General features: G+C 34.1%; 1 protein-coding gene across 2 annotated transcripts in view; it reads right to left on the bottom strand.

The window, feature by feature from the left end:
• Nucleotides 1-2,405: 2,405 nt before the first annotated feature.
• Nucleotides 2,406-16,069, bottom strand: part of LOC117121853 (QRFP-like peptide receptor) — a 25,197-nt gene continuing 11,533 nt past the window's right edge. For both annotated transcript variants that reach the window (XM_033267239.1, XM_033267238.1), the window contains exons 2-4: nt 12,633-12,831; nt 3,748-4,439; nt 2,406-3,113 (exon numbers count right to left, since the gene is read on the bottom strand). In XM_033267239.1, the coding sequence (XP_033123130.1) occupies nt 3,045-3,113; nt 3,748-4,439; nt 12,633-12,825 (954 nt within the window). In that variant the 5' untranslated portion in view covers nt 12,826-12,831 and the 3' untranslated portion in view covers nt 2,406-3,044. The remainder of the gene's footprint in view (nt 3,114-3,747; nt 4,440-12,632; nt 12,832-16,069) is intronic.

The following is a 16,069-nucleotide window of genomic DNA, read 5'->3' as shown; positions in this document are numbered from 1 at the left end:
ATCGAAAGGCCAGGGGTTCGAGGCTGATGCTTGTCACACTGCACACCGCTTGTGTCCTTGGGCAAGACACTTTATCTGCGTTTGCCTCTCTTCACCCAGGAGTATAAATGGGCACCTGGTAGGAGGTGAATATTTCGGAATGAAATTAGTAGTGCATGACTAGGAATACTTCCCCAGGGAGCGGAGGAGGTTGCATTTAGGATGGTAATTGATGGTTAACAACGAATAAAACGTACTCCATGGTCGTGGCTGTCAATTTTGAGAAAATCTCGAATGTTTTTGGCACTCATTTGTATACACCATTGTGGCGTGTGGAATCTATTCGGAACAGTGAAAAAACACCACGTGATCGCATTTTGCCAGTCGTTCTGTCGTTCACATTCCAAAGGAAAATCAACTAAAATTATCATGGCTGAGTCCATCAGTTGCTATATGTAGAATTTTTTTTCCAAAATAGATTCAAAATGAAGATTCACAGTCGAGTTACTATAATATGACTTCATGTAGGCTATACTTTCTAATGTTGACACCAGCTTCCAAAACCAAAACATTTTGAATAAAGAAGATACAAAGAGTATGCAATGTAACCATCTAATTTATTTTCAAATCCTCATTCTTGAAAGTGAAATTCTATATTTTGGAAATTTTGCATGAAATCTGTCAACCACGTTGTCATGGTCGAGGTTGCTTCACCTATCACGATGTATTCCAACCACCATGAGGCTATCTAAATGGGCATTTGTCATAGCAGAACGCAAATTATTTTTAATTAGTCTAATTGAATTATTATTATTATTATTATTATTATTATTATTATTATTATTATTATTATTATTATTATTATTATTATTATTATTGTGGTTGTTGTTGTGATGAAAAGTTAACACAAATGATATGGTGTAATGTAATATTACATGTAAATATTTTTTTTTATTTGTTTGTTCCCCGACAAAATGTATCGTCTTCCCCGGGGGGGGGGCTATGCTTCCCCGACGGGGGCTGTTTCCCCCAGCCCCCCTCTGGCGCCACCCCTGTGGTAATGATGATGTTAAGTTAACATAGGAAGTCTGCCGTGTGTCTGTCTTATATCATCGTACCATTTATTGTTTCTTTGAATTGGTGAGACTATTGGCCGAGCCGTTAGAGGACCGGGGCACCGAAACTTAATTATAGCCATAATATCGGCGTTGGTTCCACCACGCTTGCCCATATTTGGTGGTAGTTGTGATACAATTCCTCTGATATATAGACTACAAACTGAAGGACTGGTGTTAGTAAATATACGTAGGCCTAGGATTCGTTATTTTGATTTTCATCAGCAAGTAATTTGACTTTGAAACACATACTCTGCTGATAGGCCTAGGCCCAATATACTATTTGTGATAGGCCTATTGACAAAATATTCCTATCATTTATTCACTAAATGATAAATAAAATGCAGAAATAAGAGCATATTTGTACAAAACAACTAATGCTGAGTAATTGTTTTTAGATTTATATTTTCATAATCTCAACAGTATATGAATTATTGAGCAAATAATATACACTATCAAAAATAAGCATTACAGTGACCTTGTTAAATAATCAGCTGGCACAGCTAGGGGATTAGAGGTAATTTTTTTCAGCTGGCGCTCTGGTTGACTGACGAGCTGACAGCATAGGGTTAATCTGTACCACAGTGCTCAGATCTGAAAATTATCGCGTCAGGCCGTGAAAGAAACAGTCTATGTTTCGCAGCTTCATTACGTCACCGCGCATGCCTCACGTCCACAAAAATATGAGCACCATGTTCATGACTGTTTACGACACGAACATGGAGGTTCCATTGTACATTGTATACTGAATATATTACTGTGGTCTTGTACCTCAAATCAGCAATAAATGGTATGTTTTAGAAATCTATCAGGTAAACATAAACGTACGCCTGGGCACAATTAGGCATGATATTACAAGCTAGGCCAAGGCCTAATAATTTTGGCTGGGTCTAGCCTAGCCCTACCGTAAACCTAGGCGTACCTAGCAGTGACAGTACAGCGTCCGTAGGCCCCTCTCTCGAATCCGGGTCGATTTGGATCTGGTCAATACGGTTCCGCAATGCGATAGTGCATGACATCAACATAGCGACACTGAAGATTAAGTTAAGTGGGGGGTTGGGTAGTGGAAATTTAGGATTGAGCCACCTCCACCAATCAACACCTCGAATTTACATAAACACGTGGGATTAATAGGGCGGATCCAGTAAGTGGTGTTGTGGACAGATCAGCAGGGGCAGAGCCAGTGGGCACATGCCTTCCCGTTTTGTCACTAAAACTTTGAAATTTTAATGCATATTATGATATGTGCTACTCACTTATCCATTCTAAAACTGTTGTGTGATACACATCTAGATGTGTATAAGATCTCCACAACATCCCGTTAGAAAAAAATCTCAATCCGCCCTTTCATCACAAGGACTATCCAGCAAAGACACTTATCTACAAAGACAGTATCTACAAAAATAGTAACATGCTAACCATAACAATAAAATCCACTTCCTACTTGATTTCCCATAACATTCAACAATATACATTGCCACCTCTTCCCACTCATACAACACCGTGTTATTATACTAGTTTCCTAGGTCTATTGAAAAATTGACCTCCAAAAGCACTAGCAGATTGTCTAATTAATTAAGCCGATCTACCTAAATCCAAAAATATATAAGCAAATCGTAGAAAGAACTGAATACGCGCTGTATGCAGAGGTGATAACAAGAGCAAAATCAGTTACGCAGTCGTTGGTCGTGTTCAGTATAAGTCTTACATGGTCCCACCGCCAACCCTGGATGATCGCGGTTCAAATACTGTTATAAGCATGGATGTAAAGATATTTTTACTTTCATCCATGCATATTCTGCAAGACTACTTTTTTTTAATTCACAAACTCTATTTCTGTTAAGTTTAAGCATCGTCGTCGAAATGAAAATATAAGCCTTCGTCAAATGGATAAGTTTAAACTATAAGCAAAGATGTCACCAAATCGGATCCTCAACAAATGTAGTTGATTTAGAAATTGGTTGCTGCTGATTTCGTTGATGGCATAACTTTGTTACAGTATGTTTTCACTCCAAGCATCTGTGAATTTTAAACATTCAATTGAATAAGTTTCAAAAATAGGCCTATCTGGGAAGCATTATGTTTGACCACAAAAGATGTTGTTAAAATTTATAAAACTAAAGAAGAAACTAATAAAGAGAACAGTGGAGTACAGCTTTACGTACCGAAACACAGACGCCATGAAAAGAACACGTAAGTAGGCTAAATGTGAGAGGTGCAGAATTGGAAAGGACGGGTGAATATCTGTTAAATGGGCCATATAAAGTAACAGACAATATTAAAAAGAAGTCAATTATTATTTATTATTCTGTTTTACTCTTAGGTAGAGATGGCAGGCTATAAAGAAAATAAACTCCTAATCCTAATGGGATTCACCTACCATAAAGAGCATATGGGGCAATGTGCAATATGCGCTATATAAATATAACATTATTATTATTACCATATACATATTCAGAACAAAATGAGATTTTAATTAAGCAAGGCTTTAAACAATGAATGAATAAAGTTCAAGATGTATGATATATTCAAAACTTAAAATTTATAATTGTAATTAAAGTTTTTTTCTGTGATATTTAAATACTACAATTATATTATTATTAGGCCTACGTACATACATAATTGAACAGATGTTTGTATTTTTTATCATTACCTGCATCAATGCGTACTTGAACCTTCTACTCATGAACGCGTACACTAGGAAATTGATCGCACTTCCGCCATACGCCACCAAACATGACGTGATTTCCAGTATGGACAAATGCATTTCCTCCATATGAATTGTATACTTCAAAGTACGCGTAATCAACGATGGAATCCAACTGACACAGAACATAACTACAATGATGACGACCATTCGAACAGTTTTATCAACACTGCCACCTTTCTGCGCTGCATCTCCCTTTTTGTTTTGGGTTAATTTTTCGGAGGCTGCCTTCGCCTTCTTCAGAACCTTGACATAGCAGTGTATCATAATGTACAACGGTAAAAATAGAAACACAGCAAGAAGAATACACTCGTATTGTGCCGGTATGAAGTATATAATTATGGCAGCTGAAAGGGAAATCCCCCAAACGGCAACCAGAACATACTTGCAGCGCGTTGTAGTTATTCTTCGATTCATCGGATTAATGATAACGTCATGGCGGTCGACAGCTACAGCTGTAAGATTCAAAATGGACGCTACTGATGATGAGTAGAAGACTTGTTGCTCCACGATGTAAGAAAATCCTGTGTGGCCACTGTGCACGGTTATGCCGACGATCAGAAGAGGAATGCAGACGACACAGACAAAAAGATCCGCAAATGCAAGAGACGTGAGAAATACCTCTGTGATAGTTCGATCTAGTAAAGTAAACAAACAAATGATATTCATATTTGAAATATCAATCAAAATACAAAATATAATATATGTATAATATATGACAATATTTGCAGGTACTTGGCTTCTGAGATTATGTGTTCTGAAGGGCGCAGATATGAATAATTAACAAGCAATAATTTAACTACAATTTTAAAACCGATATATATATATATATATATATATATATATATATATATAGTCTGTTTTATAAAATAATGTAAATAATGTTCGATGTAAAAATGTTGTGCACAACATAACTATTACCTGTTAGTGGCGGTTGTAATCGCTGTTGGTTAGTACGAATAAATTAAAATAAAATAAATAATAATAAAAATGTAGAAAAATAAAAGCAAAGTAGGTATTTATTGTGGCAAATTTGATCAAAAAAGTGTTAATATATGCCAACATAGTTTATTCAAAATTTTATATTTCCCCGTTATCAAAATGACTAAAAACCAGAATTAAGTAAAAGAGTAGATACCGGTATTTATTGTAGAAAATTATCAAAAACTGCTTTGTATTAACAAATAAATATATACCAACATATAGTTCATTCAAGATTTATAACATGGGGATTCTTCTTGCAACATTTTCGTTTAAAGAGCGAGAATAGCCTAGCAAATTAGTGTTTCATGCTGTATTTCGCACCGACATAAGCTGTGTTTTTGGGTCATTTTTCGTCTTTCCATAGTCGTATCTCAGCAAATACTTGTCGGATTTTTGTGTTCCCTTCGGTATTTGAAAGGAAATCCTTTTCTGATTGCTTTAGTATTTGTTTCAATTGTATTGCTTGAAATAAGTCATCGTCATTTTTTTTTTTCGATTGGTGCTATGGTGACCGCACACCGCGGAGAGGCTGCATTTTTTCCTCTTTTTAGCGACTCTGTTGGCTTTAAATTGCCACTTCGTCTGTTTACCAATCAAATATCTTGTTGTTCCCCCGGTAAAGTGAGAGCTGAATATTCATAGATTCTTTAATATAAAATATATTCCCATTGGATGAAGAAATTTACCGTCAAAACACCAATTTTAATACGAATGAACAATCCTGTCTAGGCATTATGCCCGCGAAAATTCGAAGCTTTGGTATAGCCTTCCGCCATTGTTAATGAATCTGCGTTGTACTGTTGTTGTATGTTTTGCCTTAAATTGGCCAATTTCCTTTAGGTATTTTATTTCCACCTTCTACATACTCATTAAGTAATATGTTGTCAACATTTACCGAGTGTTTGTTTGACTTATAATGTAAATTTAAAGGCACACAAGGACATAAAAGGTACGGTTGTAGGTTTCTCTGCCAGCTGGTAAGAAGTAGGAACGTACCATAATTGAGCAGGTCTGGGATAGCCGGATTCAGGTTGGCTAGGAAAAGTGCGTCGTAAAATATGAATGACCATTATAGCCTAAATTGTAAAATTGTAAAACTAGTACAGTACTACTGTTAATAATAATACTTAAGAATCAAACAATGCATAAAAACCAAAAGTAGGCCTATTAATTACCCCTTATAAAATGAGCGAGTCTAAACGATAACAAAGGCTTCTGAAAGTCACTTCGCTGAAGTGAATATGAGCCGATTAAATTCGATTGTTTCGTTGCAAAAATGGCCTAAGAATTCATATGTCTTCATCATCAATAAACAGGAATTAATCTTGATATATAGAAAGGTAGACCTGTAGCCAGAATTTATAGAGAAATGAAAGGGTATAAATTATATGATCTGGCTGATCGATACAAAACGGCATTAACCTACTTTTTCAAAATGTAAATTAATTTTGTTTATTATATATTATATTTTGACTATATGTCACTGTTGCAATTACATTAAACTTTCCGAAATTGGCCGGAAGCAATAACAACATATTTATCATACTGTGAGTGAGGTGTAGTACTTACAATTTCATCAAGCTTCTTTTAAGAACACCAATTTCATATGCTGAGTTTGTGCAGAACGATTAATCACTTTGTAATTTAAATACCTGTCAATTTTCTTCATTAAAGGCGGCTAAATGACGGAGTTATCTCTGGCTTACGTTTGTTTGAGAAAGACAGCAAAATAATCGACAAGCACCAAAGCTTACTTCACAAGATGCAATGGTATGACATTACCGCATTTTTCTTTACTCGCAACTTTCTTTTCAACAGACTCCTTAAGGTTGTCCTGCACGGTCAGCCATCATCTTCTTTCTCTTTTAATGCTGAAGTTTGAAATGGATCTGTTTGATTCATTAGCTTGGTTTGCGCTGCCGATTGCTGGTCTCATTCATTGACTAAAATGCACAGATAATGACTGGATCGAGAACTAGTGACTACTATTATTATACTATTTGTATGAATATGAACTTTCGCCATATCCTCACCATTGCATATCGTATTCTTGAAATTCGCTTCACGTTATGTACTATAGCTAAGATTATATCACCTTTTCTCACCAATGGTGAATCTCGAAATGCAAATTTTACACAGACACATTGTGAGGTCTCGCTCAGTCTCATGGTTAGAAATTCAAAAATTGAGTTTATATTATATTTGGGTAGATCACATTTTATAAGCTTTCATTTTGGCTTTGAATGGCTTCCCTACTATAAGTAAATCTAGAGATGTGAGCATTTAAAGTTAAGGTGTATAAGAACCACGTTTTGATAAAATCGACCTCAAAGATAAACTAACCTGTACAAATAATATAGCTAGAATTACAGAATATGTGCAGAGAACACTGTTTTGGCAAGAAAATTCACTTACAAAGTATACAATCATAAAATATAAGTATCAAGTTATTCAAAAACATTAAAATCAAAATTTTGTAAAAATGTTGATTTTGGCATGTTTTGGTGAATATCTCAATATGATTTCACCAACGATGCGTCTCATTTCGTGGTGAGACCTGTACTGATAGCAAGTTTTTTTTATTGTGTCGTTTATAACCTCGGCTCTTTTGAGGTTATAAAAAATGTATGTAAATGTAAAACTATATGCCACTATGAGGACGTAGGTCTATATATCGTTTAGATGAGGAAGGGGGAGTTTTCAATTCAAAATAACATTTATTAACTTCCTTTGTAGCAATATACAAAAAGCTAAAGCTCATCGAGATAGTAAAAAGAATACAGCATAAAAAGGAAGAAGGCAGACGCCCAAGAAGGTAAGCAAATCTTGTGCTGGGCCAGCCTTAAAACAAACAAAACAAAATTAAACAGAAAAAGAAGACAAGAAACAAAGCAGGACGAAGAAGATAGACGAAAGAAGATACAGGGACAAAACGGGAATGAAAAACAAACAAGGAAGCCAACAAAAGAACATCACGGGAAATCAAGAAAAAAGTAAGACCGCTGTGAGAATAATCGAAAAGAAGGGATTCAAAGACTATATTTTAGTAATTTGAAATAAAGTGCTTTTTAAGTTTATTGGAAAAATATTTCTTAGAAGCGGAGTTAACGATTGAATCAGGCAAGGTATTTCAAAGTTTGGATTCAGAATATCTAATGTTATGTTGGAAATAATTTGTTCTATGGATGGGGATATGGATTTCAGACATAGACCTTGTACTGCAGTTATATAGATAAGAATTAGGTCTAAAAATATTGCAAATTATTATTTGGAAGAATAGATTGAATGGATGAGTACAAAAATGTACTCTGTTGAAGAGAATTAATATCAGGCAGTTAAGAAGGGTTAAATTTTTAAAAAATAATAAAGGGGAAGAGTGAGACAATGGAGGAAAGCCAGATATAATTCTGACCGCGAATTTGGAGTTTTTTAAATAATAGATGGATAGGTATTGTACCAAACAATTTTGCAGTAGCTCAAATGAGGAAGGATTAGAGAGCAATACATAATACGAAGGACATCAAGGGGGAAAAACGAAGAAAGTCTAAAAATTATACAGAGCATTTATTTTCAATTTCATTAATATATTTTTTCCATGTCAACCCAATGTCTAAATATACACCCAAGAATTTTGCAATTTGAACACAGGGTAATTCGTAATTGCCAATAAATAGTTTATTAGGAACTATCAATAAATTGGGGGGGGGGGGGTTGTGGACTCCCAAATAGAATGAGTCTACATTTTTTATGGTAACTGATCATTTATTAGCAGACAAGTACTGAGACATAAAAATTAAATTAGAATTAACAGATATCGAATAAAGAATTTATATTTTTTTAAGAATAGAAACAAGTTGTATCATCACCATAAAGAAAAAAAAGCGAGAGGATTTTAGAAGACAAGTGTGAATCACTGATATAAAGGGGGCCAAGTAAAAAACCTTGTGGAACCCCGCAAGTGTTGGATTAAACGTAGAAATTGAATTAAGGTATTTGGTACACTAAATTATATTAGATAAGTAACTTTTAAAATGATTTAAGGCAGGACCACGAATCCTATAATGAAATAGTTTTTATAAGAAAATTTGGTGATCAGTTGTATCGAAGGCCTTGGAGAGATCAATAAAAATTCCAATAGCTAAAACGGTCATTTTCAAAGGCATCCTGAAAATAACCAGGTTTTCCTGGTGTAACCACATTATGAAACTTTTTGCTTTGATACTTACAACGCGGTTAATTACTGCATGAGACCAATTATACGGTTATCAATAGGCCTAATCCATTTGAATGAAAATATACAAATTCATTTGGAGAATATAACCATGCAAGAAGACTTTTGAATTATTCAAAATTAGTAGCAAAAATAATCGATTTTTTTTTATTATGAACGAAAAATAAAATACAGAAGAACGTCAAAGAAACGCTGGTTAATTTTGCATAGAGGATTTGAAAAAAAAAAAACATCAATAGGCCTATCTGAGCAGGAACAGTATGTCACAGGGATTTAGGCCTCCCGTTCATTCGGCATCCCAGTATCGAAATCGTGGGTGAATTTTGCTACAAACAGGCTAAAAATGCTATAGGCTTGTAATTACTATAAAAGTAATAATAATTACAATATGAGTCCAAAGAATTTGAGTGCTGACTAAGATTTGTAGAATATTACTTTCGGGGCGAAGGACGCTTTTATTTGTTTGTTTTAACATTAATATATTAAGCTATCCTGAAGAACGCATTTAATTATTTAATATACAGCTAATAAAAATAATTAGCATAAACAATAACATGTTAAGGTAGTTGCGGCGAAGTTTAACGCTAAAGATTTTCTAAAGATAAGAAATCAATATTTGTGCATGTCCTTTTAAGATCATGGGAGAAGGTTATTCCTAATTATTTAATTTCATGGACAGTGTTAATTATATATCAAGAGAGAGAGAGTGAGGGGGGAGGGGGGATAGAGAGAGACATATATTGTGGTAGTTGTGTTTGCAATTATACAATTTTTATTAGCGCATGTTTGTACTAGCGCAAGATTAAGATTGTTACTTTATTTGGCAAAAGTTACTCTCCACAATCATATTTCTGCAATCTATTTAAAATGTTGTGAGCAATTTTATGATAGGCCAGTAGTTAATCAAAATCGAAGCAGCGAAAACCCAGAGTCAGTGTTATCTGGGCTCCTTATCAGGCTTATTCGTCCTTGCTTGCTTGATTGTAGTAACGTACTTCTTGATATAGACTCGCGTAATGATGTTATCTTATTAGTCAATCAGAGCACTTTATACGCTTCGCGTTTCATAAAAATATAAATTTGCTCTCAGAGGAGAGATGTTGGCAATTGCTAGTACACATGTATTGTCAATTTCGACAAACTTGATAACAACAGTTAGTTGTTTTCATCAGGCTCAGTAGTGGCATAAGGTATTCTTGAAGCACTTGGCACATATAATTGCCCGACCAGGCTAATTAATGTAAATTAACAAATATAATTCTTTTACTGAAGTAAAACAATTAAAGGTCTATTCACAGAAGAGATGCACCTAGGCCTTATGACTAAATGTTATAGAGTGGGTCCAGAAAAGCACATGTTAAAAATGTTGTATCTGGACACTACAATTAGTACCATGACTCAAAATGACGAACAAATCGTATTTTAAATTATGTAAATGATACAATGTATTGTGGTAGAAAAATAATTTGTAAATATCAATAAATAGACCTATATTATATTGGGAAGTATCAATAAATTTGTTTTTTTGTGGACTCTACATTTTTATGGGTAACAGATAATTTATTAGCAGAGAAGTACAGAGACATAAAAATTAAATTAGAATTAACTGTATCGAATAAAAAATTATTATTATTATTATTATAATTATTAATATTATTTATTAATATTTTTTATTAGAATAGAAACAAGTTGTACCATCACCATAAAGAAAAAACGAGAGGATTTTAGAAGACAAGCGTAAATCAGTTATATAAGCTATAGAATAAATAAACGGGGGCCAAGTAAAGAAACTTGTGGAACCCCGCAAGTGATTGGACTAAAGGTAGAAATTGAATTTAGGTAGGCCTATTTGGTACACTGAACTCTATTTGATAAGTACACTTTAAAAAGATTTAAGGCAGGTTCACAAATGCTATAATGAAATAGTTTTGATAAGAGAATTTGGTGATCAATAGTATCGAAGTCCTTGTAAAGATGAAATATCCAATAACTAGACAGTTTTTCAAAGGCATCCTGGTTTTCGTGGTAACCACATGATACTTCTCTTATACACATCTAGATGTGTATAAGAGACAGATATATACACACACTAGCATTTTCATGAAAAACCGACATGCGCAAAATGACATTTATTTACCACATGTATTTTTTTTTTTTTTGCAGTAGCGGTGCATGTCTATAACTGAATTTGCAATAACTTTAAGAGCTTTACAACGCGGTTTAATGACTGTATGAGGCCAATTATACAGTAATCCATAATCCATTTTACAAGTTTTCAAGATATCTTATCAATGCCCTAGATGGATTAAGATGTCCATAAATATATACAGAACAAGATACTTAAGTTAATAGAAACACGAATAAAAATAGAGTACAATATGATTAACAATGACGATATATATATTTACATAAACGAGTTGCAAGATATTGTGAAATAAAGAATATGCAAGTGAAAGATGTGTTATGAATACACAAGAAACACTACTACAAATTACCCTGAAATACAAGTGAATGCGGTAGGGAGTTTACAATAAAAGACTGGTTGCATTACACGTAATTTGCCAAATAAAGACTGAGGTATCAAGTGCTTTGTTTGCTTTCGGCTTTTACTTTATAAGTAGTTTTAATAATTTAGTCAATTCTTGTTATATTTATATTGCAGACATGTAGGTATACCTCCATGGACAGATTAAAAAGGTATAACATTAAGGATCAGGAGCCCATTCTGCTTTTTGGTAAATGGTTGTTGGTAGGGGAGCAATGTTTGAATGAGGTTATTTTAATCATTACCACCCCCACCCCACCCATCCCTTCATGTATTTTGGTAGGGAAAAAGATATTGTAACCCAAGGACGTGTTATATCTGTTAAATTTATTTAAGCTTGACAAGTGGCCTTCACGTATTATTATACTGTACAAGTATTTTGCGGTCCTGCTTTTGGTAAGCAAATGTACTATTTACAATAAAACAGAGTGAGAGGGTTATGGGGAGGGATATAAAGAGGGATATAGATAAAGAAAGAGAGAATAAGAGGAAAAGGAGAGGGAGTGGAAGAGGCGAGGAAGGAGAAGGGAAAAGGAGGAAGGAGAGAATAAAAAGAGTAAGAATATGACGTTGTTGTATATCATGTTATTTAATAAAGCAAATGCGGAATCGAGATGTCCAATACATGACAAAATGAGATATTATCTATAGGTTGACTTAAGAGATCTTATCTATGAAGAATAATAAATGAATGCAGCATATCATGAACTATACTGCAATTCAGCCAACAAAATTAAATTGTGGTTTTCCTTACTACACTAATAATTACACATTTTGCTCACGGTGTTACAGGTTGGCATTATTATTAGATATAATCTACGGAGGATAATAAGAATAAAGATACAAAAGTGAAGAAGAAAGCAATCTTCTGTGAATATAGCAGAATCATGCATTATATTGCAATTTCAGCCAACAAAATTGGTGGTTTTAATCACTACACTAATATATAATTATACATTTTGCTCGCGGTGTTATCCTTGTTAACAATAAAATATTCTCGTTAAATACAGCCTGTTTTCTTTTATATTAACTCAACAATATAGAATGTTTTGATAGGCTTACTGAACTTACTTTTCATACGAACTAACGTCAGGATAACTAAAGCATTCCCAAGTGTGCCAATTAGCATGAAGATGACTGCAACAACAACAAGAATCGATTGAACGCTATGGCTAAATTCGGGCTCTGGGTAAGGCTCCACAAATGACGAGGCATTTACAGATGTGAGCTGTGCTTCAGGATCTGGTTCAGGCTCAGGCTCCATAGTATGCTAAAAAGACAAATCGTTGAGTTTGTTTTATGAATAAAATGGATTGAAAGATAATGTTTTAAAATATGCATATATATATATATATATTATATATTATATATATGTATATATATATATATATATATATATATATATGATATATATATATATGTGTGTGTGTGTGTGTGTACCGGTATTTATTTATTTAGGCCTACAGTATGTACGGGCACTATTACTCCCATCCTATATTCAGGCCACGAAACTTAAATTTTGTAAAAGTACGATATAATGCTACAATTATTAATCAATCCAGCCCCGAAACCTGGAGTCAGAAATACGAGAATATTATCTGACAGGGTACTATGTTACTTCTGTAAAACAGATATAAATTGTAAATAATCCTCTTTTATAAACAGTTTTCTGGCCCCGAATTCTAGACTCCGAAACATAGGGATGGTGTTCAGCGGAGAATGATTTTACTATGGATCAGTTCAGTAAAATAGTAATTTTTTTAACTCTATACAATTATGTTAGCCAGCTGATAGGCCAATTTATATGCGCCAAGGGCCCCGATTGTTAGGCTTTCTATCGAACCAGGGCTCCACGTAACGTGGTTACGCCGCTGTTTATAGGTGCCATATTAAAAAAAAAAATACTTGAGCCCCAACCATGGTGGGGCGGAGGTGGGTATGAAATATAGCCCCTACTAGCTTTTTAAATCTTGTGTTTGCCAATGTACAACATGATGGGGAGGGGTAGACTCAACCCAGGTTTCATATTTCCAAAATATCTGCATCTCAGCCCCAAATTTGGTGGAGGCTAGGGTGGATGCCCTCAGATCCCACTAACTTTTAAATCCAGTATCCGTATCCAGGGTAGCGGGTCAATTTAACACTCACACTCATCACCCCCACACCCCTCACCCAACTCGCTCTTACTAATGGCCGGACCACTTGCAAATGCTTCAGACAGCTATGTAATTTATATGATGATATATTGATCTTTGATTATTTGGTATTGTGCTAATAGTAACGAACATTAATATATGTAGTTACATGCGCCTTAAATACAGTTTGAAACCGATACTTATTTTGTGTACACAAACTCGTATGTGTGTGTTTTATGTCGTATTTTACAAGTTTAACGGTCCTTATCTTATACATATTGATTTTGAATACATTTGATATTGAATTTCATTTTAAGAATTTAGTTTGACTGTTCTGCATTTAAAAAATGTCATTCAAATCATCCATTTGGCTCCCATATTTAATAGTTGAATAAAAGTTCAAATACAACAAATACACAACAGTAAAATTGTAGCCTAATAAATCTTTACGTTAAGAGCATTTTGTTTTATTCATTTCATCCATTGTTTACACAAAAAAAAACTATCACTAACAATCTTGTTTATTTTTTTTACACCCAAACCGCCATTGTACGTACAGCATCTTATGTCTCTTGAAACAAGTTGTAACTTTCTACTGAAATTATCGCATACTGGAACATTGTTCAAAATGAAACATCACTTTAAATTAACCACTTCTCTCTATGATAAACAACTAATACTACATTTGTTAAATGAAATACAGTAGAATCTTTTTAAGCACACTGATCTTTTTTTCATTTGTCTGAAACGTAAAATTGAGGCTTGCTCCTATATTATCTTGTGTGTTTTTTTCACACCTAAATAGTTATGTAACATTTTTTTCATATGTATTTACAGTATTGCAGTTTTCATCAATCCTGATTTTTTTTTAAATATAAGACACCAATTCTTTGATTTTCTGGATTTTTGCATGTATAAAATGCAAATATCGCTCATCAATTTCCCAGTAACTAAATACAGTACCTCCATCACTGCAATCTACATAAATGAATACTTGTTTCATACGATGATCTGATCTGATCTGAATGGTGCCAGCTTTATTTCAGTAATTACAGATATATTCAGAAGAATATCTTGTCATTGTTATTTTCATGGAATAAAGAAAATGTTATCTACAGACGGATTATACACGGCGTTAACTGTTGTTAACTGAGTAATATATCTTCATTTAAGTATTAATATTAATTTATTTTATTTTTAATCTACAGCGTTCACGAAAACCATAGAAAATATATTTTGTTGTATGTACGGTTTTCTCATCTGTAGTCATTATTTTAAAAAAAATTATCTTTTGTATGATAATGTAATTATTTGGAGATTATTTACTGACTGCCTTAATAACCTAATAACATTGCTTAGATTTTTTTCCGCTGAAAATATCTTCAAACACACGTCGAATATAAACTTCTCATATTAGCCATAAACATATAGGCCTACATATTTTATCCTGCACATGCCGAATATTATAATACCTGGATTACACTCCAAACTAGTGTTGACCTACTTTGTAAGGTAAAAAAAAACTAGCCCACTGATAGCAATGGTATATTTTTTTTTAACATCTTTAGGCAGGATAACATATACAGGCGAGATCTTACCGCTGTTTTACAATATGGTCCTGCAAACACATATTACAATAACAACAACAAAAGTAACCAGCACAGTACAACAAAATAAGCAACAGTTAAAACTTTGGTGGAAAACTATCCCCCGCCGGACACCAACCCGGTACTTCTGAGTCAAGGTTTCGGGGCCAGGAATTACAGCTCAAGTTTATGCTTAAATACAACTTAAATACAATATGGTAAAAACTATCCCCCGCCGGACACCGACGCGGTATTTCTGAGTCAAGGTTTCGGGGTCAGGATTACCAGGTAGGACAAATACTGTACAATTACTTAAATAGATAAAAATGGTAGAAACTATCCCCCGCCGGACACCATCCCGGTATTTCCGAGTCAAGGTTTCGGGGCTGCACAACTTTTATCTTAACTATAAACCTAACTAAACAATGGTAAAAACTATCCCCCGCCGGACACCATCCCGGTACTTCTGAGTCCAAGTTTCTGGGCGGGAATAAATGTTAAAAGTATAGACCAAGAAAATATAAAAGGAAATGAATTGTGAAATCAGAAAAAGTGTTTCTTATAAGTAATTTTGAATAAATTAAGAGATTGACATTCTTGAATTCTGATTGGGATTTTGTTCCAAACCTTTGCTCCAGAGATTTTTAAAGAGCCATTCACTACAGAGCAATTTGGAATTGGGGGGATAACATTAAGCGAGTGAGCGTATCTCGTAGAATATCCATGTCGGTCAACAACCATTTCTATATCATTACATAGGCGGGAAGGCGCAACACCATTTATACAT

The sequence above is a fragment of the Anneissia japonica genome, unplaced genomic scaffold (genome assembly GCF_011630105.1).
Source record: "Anneissia japonica isolate Jap-2015-1 unplaced genomic scaffold, ASM1163010v1 scaffold2392_len1475705_cov187, whole genome shotgun sequence".
In the NCBI taxonomy this organism is placed as follows: domain Eukaryota; kingdom Metazoa; phylum Echinodermata; class Crinoidea; order Comatulida; family Comatulidae; genus Anneissia; species Anneissia japonica.
The sequence above is the reverse complement of the archived record's forward strand: the minus strand, read 5'-3'. Positions and strand labels throughout refer to the sequence as shown.